This window comes from Propithecus coquereli, unplaced genomic scaffold, assembly GCF_000956105.1.
Source record: "Propithecus coquereli isolate 6110/MARCELLA unplaced genomic scaffold, Pcoq_1.0 Scaffold119, whole genome shotgun sequence".
Taxonomy (NCBI): domain Eukaryota; kingdom Metazoa; phylum Chordata; class Mammalia; order Primates; family Indriidae; genus Propithecus; species Propithecus coquereli.
The window spans coordinates 2,587,332-2,594,234 of record NW_012135969.1 but is presented as its reverse complement, the minus strand read 5'-3'; the positions used below and the strand labels follow the sequence as shown (position 1 = coordinate 2,594,234).

The 6,903-nt window shown below is 48.8% G+C and overlaps 2 protein-coding genes across 2 annotated transcripts in view; both read right to left on the bottom strand.

The window, feature by feature from the left end:
• Nucleotides 1–1,788, bottom strand: part of LOC105822650 (leucine-rich repeat-containing protein 37B-like) — a gene marked incomplete at its 5' end in the record, with an annotated part of 25,334 nt that extends 23,546 nt beyond the window's left edge. The window contains one exon of the mRNA XM_012659662.1: nt 1,319–1,788. Coding sequence (XP_012515116.1) covers nt 1,319–1,788 — 470 coding nt within the window. The remainder of the gene's footprint in view (nt 1–1,318) is intronic.
• A 4,511-nt stretch (nt 1,789–6,299) lies between these two features.
• LOC105825187 (leucine-rich repeat-containing protein 37B-like) overlaps nt 6,300–6,903 on the bottom strand; it is a 1,772-nt gene continuing 1,168 nt past the window's right edge. Inside the window, exon 2 of the mRNA XM_012662894.1 lies at nt 6,300–6,772. Coding sequence (XP_012518348.1) covers nt 6,723–6,772 — 50 coding nt within the window. The 3' untranslated portion in view covers nt 6,300–6,722. The remainder of the gene's footprint in view (nt 6,773–6,903) is intronic.

Sequence of the window (6,903 nt, the reverse complement as noted above, 5' to 3'; positions counted from 1 at the left end):
CCCTGGAGTCACCTTCGATTTCTCCCTTCCCTGTACACACCATCACCCGACTCCCTGGTTGATCATTAAATTCTGTCTGTTCTGTTTTTCGTGCTGCCAGGACTTTCTTCCCACTCCTGTCACAGCCACTCAGAGTCAGCCCCTTCTCACTTTCCTCCTAGATTTTGCTAGAGCTTTCTATTTGGTCCCCCCGAGTTAAGCTTCCCCCTCTAGAGCGCTCTACATGTGGATCCTAAAATAATCCTCCCGTCTTAGTCATTTCTCTCTCTCGCTTGAGAACCTTCAATGGCTTTCCGTACCTCATCGCATAACTTTCAAACCCCCACATCTGATGTTCAAGGTTTTTCAAAATCACGTCTTTCATTGCTTCCTAACCCAGTTCTTTGCAGCCAGACTGATCTACTAAATGCCCATCATTTCTGCAGCCATGTCTTTGCCTAGGCTTTACTCCCTAATTTTCTTTCTATTTAACACATTATAGCCACTCTTTAAGCCCCAGGTAAAGTTTCAGCTTATGCAGGGAGCTTTCCCCTGACCTCCACACCTCAGGGATTGTAGATTCTGGTGAATGATGGCGCCTCTGGTCTGCATCTCTCGTAGTACTTAATTATCAATCACCTCCCTTGTTATGCCTATTCCCTTTCTTCCCACCTATCATTTTCATGATCTAGAGACAATGTCATTCTTTGCCCTGGGTTAGGCACAAAATGGCTGCTACATACAGAAAGCCAGGTACAAAGATGAGTTCTGGATATAACTAAGGAACTGAATAATAATAGCAGCTAACAGTCGTCTGTATGCCAGGCACTGATACACGTATTACATGTACTCACCTAAATCTCACAACAATCCTATGAAATGGTAACTATCATAATCCCCATTTTAAAGATGAGGAAATTGAGTCACAGAGCAGAATAACTTGCCCAAAGTCACAAAGCTAATAAACAACAGGCCTCAGTTCAAACTCAGGCAGTCTGGCTCCAGAACCCACTCTTAACCACCTTGTTGCATCATCACTAATGTGACGGGGAGAGGGACATGCCGCTGTGAAGAGAGTGGAGCAAACACCGGGGGCAGAGGTTAAGCAAGGATATGACAGGGCCAAATAAAAATGGTTAAGGAACAAGTAAGAGTCATCACAAGTAAAAGTTTGGAGAAGGGGCACAATAGTAAGAAGGAGAATGAGGACAAGGAAAAGTTGACAAGTAAAAGGTAAAAGGAGAAAGTCAGTCAATGAAGGTGGTCCAGGAAGGTCTCAAGGACAATGCTGCCACACGAGGCAGGGTGCAGAGAACAAAGGAGGAGAGGTGATGCTTACAAGACGGTGAAGGTGCCATTATAGGCGTTAGGCTCCTGCACAGGCACTTGGCGGAGCCTCTGCTTTGGGCTGAGACCAACACACGACATCGTCTCATCTTTGCAGGTACAGAGCTCGCATATGTTGGTGGCATATGTGGTGGCACTCTGTTCCGAGATGTGATTTACAGTAGAATCCATCTCAGAAGGTTGAACTGTAACTTCAGGCAGGTTTGGAGGCCGAGTCTGAACGTGGTCTGGAAGTGGAGCTACAGCCTTCTCCAGGGCAACAGGATGTTCAGCCTGCGTGGTGGATACTGAAATCGTGGTGAACTCCAGGTCCGAATGTTGAACTGTGACACTGGGTGACGCTGGATGCTGAGCCTGAGCTTGACTTGGTGTTGGAACTGCTATCTCATAATACACAGGAGCTACAACCTCCTTAGGCAGCTCTGGAGGCTGAGTTGGGGTCTCCTGATGGTTGGAGAAAGTTCAACCTCTGTAGTGGGCTCTGGAGTTATGCTCAGCTCCAGGTCCAAAGGTTGAACTGTGACAGTGGGCAATGTTGGATACTGGGCTAGACCCTGACCTGGTGTTGGAAGTTCACCTCCTGAGATATTGGGGGTTGAGCTACAACAACTTCCTTAGGTGTCTCTGGAGGTTGAGTTGCGGTCTCTAGGCTGGTTGGAGAAAGTTCAACCTCCATAGTGGATTCTGGAGTTATGGTCAGCACTAGGTCCAAAGGTTGAAGTGTGTCAGTGGGAAATGTTGGATACTGGGCTTGATCCTGACCTGGTGTTGGAAGTCAGTCTCCTCAGATATTGGGCGTTGAGCTACAACAACTTTCTTAAGTGTCTCTGGAGGTTGATCTGGGGTCTCCTACATGATTGAAGAAAGTTTGACCTCTATAGTGCGTTCCGGAGTCATGGGAAACCACAGGTTAAAAAGTTGAAATCTGAAAGTGAGCAGTGTTGTATACTGGGCTTGATCCTGACCTAGTGATGAAACTGTCATCTCATAATTCACTGAAGGTTGAGAACTTAGAGATCTCTGAAGGATAAGCTGGAAATTCATGATGACGTGGGGACGGTCTTACGTATTCTGTGGACTTTGGAGGACGGCCCAAGGCTTCCTGCTGGCTCCAAGATGGTTGGACCTCCTTAGGGGTTGCAGGAGGCTCAGCTGGGACCTCCTGATGGACTGGAGAACATACTAACTCCTTACGGGGATGTGGAGACTGAGCTGTGGCTTCTCGCTGGGCTAGAGAAGATTCAAACGTTTCCAGGGGATCATGAAGTGGGGAAAAGGGATCGAACTGTGTTGAAGAAAATTGAGCCTGTTCAGTGAAAACTGTAGACTGACCAGTGCCCTCGCACTGGGTAAGGCTCGGCATTTGTAGTGGGCTCTGCTGTAGTTATGGTAATCTCCAAAACCACATGTTTAACTGGTTTCAGGCAACATTGAATGAACTCTGAAAATCATTGACAGATCTAGCGGTGAAAATGTCATTACATCACCAGTTGGACTAAACACTGTATGGGATGCTGGAGGCTGAGTTGTGGGCTGTTGCTGGCCTGGTGAAGGTCCAACACCCACAGGGGGCTCTTGAGGTAATGCTGAGTTTCCTGCTGGCTTGGAGATGGTTCCTCAAGAGCTCTGCAGGATGAGTTGGGAGCCCTCGATGGATTGGAGAATGTTGATCCTTTTCAGGGAAGTTTGGCTGCTGAATTACAACCTCTTCTTGACCTTTCAAAGGTTTAAACTGCTGAGGGAACACCGAAGACTGAGCTGGGGCCTCCTGTGGGGTTGGAATTTCAGCTTCATTAGTGAACTCTGCAGTTGTGCTAACCATATAATCCACAGGTTTTATAGTGACGTGTAACATTGGAGGCTGAACTTCAGAAACTGTTACCTCATGATGCTCTGGAGGTTGAGCTACAACTTCGTTAGGGAGCTCCGAAGGCTGAGTTGGGGCCTACTGTTGGGGTGCAGAAGGTACCACACCATTGACTGTCCCTGAGAGCTGAGCTGTAGGCTCTTGGTGGATTGCAGAAGTTCCCACCTGTATAGTAGGTTCTCCTGCTATGGTGAGCTGCACATCTGGAGACGTAACATTGAAAAGTCTCAATGCTGAGTTTGATGGTTATCTGGAGGTGAAACTGTTACTTCATGATCCTCCAGAAACTGAGCTGGTTGCTCCTGCTGGATTGGAGCAGGTTCCATCTCCTCAGGGTGTTCTGAAGGCTGAGCTGGAGAATCCAGCTGGGCTGCAGAAGATTCAGTCTTCCTGCTAGGCTCTGAAGTTACAGTAACCTCGACATCTGGAGGTTTAACAGTAACGTGGGGCAAGTTATAATGATGAGGTTGAATCGCCTGCTCACGATTCGGTGGAGTTTGAGCTAGACACTCCACAGGGGACTCTGGAGTTTTATCTGTGACCTCCTGCTCGGTTTCCGAAGGTTCGCTCTCTCCAGGAAACTCAGAAGGTTGAGGTGGCTCCTCCTGCTCACTGGGGGAAGGCTCAGCCTCCACGGGAAAGCCTGCAGACTCAGCGGGGGTCTCCTCCGGGGTGGCAGTATGTTCCACCTCCTCTAGATGCTCTGGAGGCTCAACTGCGGCCTCCTGCTGGGTTGGACAAGATCCAGTCTCCTTCGTAGGCTCTGAAGTTATGGTAACCTCCAATCTGCAGGTTTAACTGTAACATGGGGCAAGTTATAATGATGAGGTTGATGTGTCACCTCATGATTTCGTGGAGTTGGGTCTATACTCTCCACATGGGATTCTGGAGTTTCAACCTCCATAGTAGGTTCTGGAGTTATGGTCAGCTCTAGGTGCAAAGGTTGACGTGTGACAGTGGGCAATGTTGCATACTGCGCTTCATCCTGTCCTGGTGTTGGAAGTCAATCTCCTGAGATGTTGGGGGATGAGCTACAACAACTTCCTTAGGTGTCTGGCGGTTGAGCTGGGGACTCCTGCCTGATTGAAGAAAGTTTCAGTTTTGTAGTGTTTTCTGGAGTTATGGTCAGCCACGGATCCAAAGGTTGAACTCTGACAGTGGCCAGTGTTGTGTACTGGGCTTGATCCTCACCTAGTGATAAACTGTCATCTCATAATTCACTGAAGGTCAAGACCTTAGGGGTCTCTGAAGGCTGAGCTGGAAACTCCTGATGAGGTGGAGATGGTCTGACCTCTTCTGTGGGCTTCGGAGGATGGCCCAAGGCTTCCTGCTGGGCTCCAGATCGTTCAACCTCCTTCGGGGACGCTGGCGGCTCAGCTGGGGCCTGCTGTTGGTCTGGAGAACGTACCAACTCCTTAGGGCCATGTGGAGGCTGAGCTGTGGCTTCTCGCTGGGCTAGATAAGATTGAAACGTTTCCGGGGGATCCTGAAGTGGGGATAGGGATCAGACTGGGTTGCAGAAAATTCAGCCTGTTCAGTGGAAACTGTAGACTGAGCAGTGCCCTCCCACTAGACTGGTAAGGCTCGGCATTTCTAGTGGGCTCTCCTGTAGTTATGGTAATCTCCAAATCCACATGTTTAGCTGTGGTTTTAGGCAACATTGAATGACCTCTGAAAATCATAGACAGATCTAGAGGTGAAAATGTCATTGTATCACCAGTTGGACTAAACACTGTATGGGATGCTGGAGGCTGAGTTGTGGACTGTTGCTGGCCTGGTGAAGGTCCAACACCCACAGGGGGCTCTTGAGGTAATGCTGAGATTTCCTGCTGGGTTCGAGATGGTTCCTCATGAAGCTCTTGAGGCTGAGTTGGGACCCCTTGGTGGATTGGAGAATGTTCACCCTTTTCAGGGAAGTTTGGCTACTGAATTACAACCTCTTCTGGAGCTCTCAAAGCTTTAAACTGCTGAGGGGACACTGAAGACTGAGCTGTGGCCTCCTGTGGGGTTGGAATTTCAGCTTCATCAGTGAACTCTGCAGTTGTGCTCACCACATGATCCACAGGTTCTATAGTGACATTGGGTAACATTGGAGGCTGAACTTCAGAAACTTTTACGTCATGATGCTGTGGAGGTTGAGCTACAACTTCGTTAGGGAGCTCTGAAGGCTGAGTTGGGGCCTCCTGTTGGGGTGCAGAAGGTGCCACCCCATTCACTGTCCCTGAGAGCTGAGCTGTAGGCTCTTGGTGGATTGGAGAAGTTTCCACCTGTGTAGTAGGCTCTCCTGTTATGGTGAGCTGCAGATCTGGAGATGTAACATTGGGCAAGTCTTAATTCCGTGTTTGATCGTTATCTGGAGGTGAAACTGTTACTTCATGATCCTCCGGAGACTGAGCTGGTTGTTCCCGCTAGATTGGATGAGGTTCCACGTGCTCCGGGTGTTCTCAAGGCTGAGCTGGAGACTCCAGCTGTGCTGCAGAAGATTCAGTCTCCTTGGTAGGCTCTGAAGTTACAGTAACCTCGACATCTGGAGGTTTAACTGTAACTTGGGGCAGTTTATCATGAAGAGGTTGAATCGTGTCCTCACGATTCCGTGGAGTTTGTGCCAGACTCTCCACAGGGGACTCTGGAGTTTTATCTGTGGCCTCCTGTTCGGTTTCCAAAGGTTCACTCTCTCCAGGAAGCTCAGAAGGTTGGGGTGGCTGCTCCTGCTCACTGGGGGAGGGCTCAGCCTCCACGGGAAAGCCTGCAGACTCAGCTGGGGTCTCCTCCTGTGTGTGAGAAGGTTCAACCTCCTCAGGTAGCTGTGGTGTTTCAACTGGGCCTTCTTGTTGGCTTGAGCGAGGTTCAAACTCCTCAGGAGCTGGGCCCCCTTGTTGGTTGAGGACGGTTCTACCTCCTCAGGGTGCTCTCCAGGCTGAGCTGGGGCCTGCTTCCGACTTGAAATAGATTTAATGTTGTTACCTGGCTCTGGAGTTACTGTAAGCTCTAGATCCACAGGTTTAACTGTGACTCTGGACAAGACCGAGTGCTTAGCTGCAGTCTGACTTGGAGATGGAACATTTACTTCGTGATCTATTGACGGCTCAGCTACAACCTCTTCAGTATCAGGTAGCTGTTTACCTGGGGCCTCCTGCTATGTTGAAGAAAGTTCAACCTGCTCAGGAGGCTGTGGAGGCTGAGGTGGTACCTTCTGTTGGGTTGAAGACGATTCTCCCTCCTCAGGGGATTATTCTTGGGCTTCTTGCTGGAATGAAGAAGATTAGATCTCCTCAGCGGTCTCTGGAGTTTGAGTTTCATCCTCTAGATGGAATTGAGAAAGTTCAGGGGGTCTTGGAGGCTCACCGAAGTTCTCTGGGAATTACAGAAGTAGGCCACCAGGATAAACTATATTACTTTGATCTAGATAATCATCATCCCATAGAGCTGATTTTTGATGCTGAGGTTTTGATGCAAATGGATTTGAAGTTCCAACAACCACCTTAGCAAGCCGTCGATACTGAGCTAGACTTTTCTTTAGGTTCTTTGGTCAAATAATAAACTTGGTTGGTTTTGAACTCTGACTATCTAGAGGTGGAACTGTTGCTCCATGAATTGGTATTGAATGTGTTTGGGGACAGGATTTGTCTTGGGAGTTTTTCAGAGCTTTGCCCTGAAGGAATATGTGAACGTGTTGGTTTGCATTTCAAATGCTGTTACACTCGGAAGGG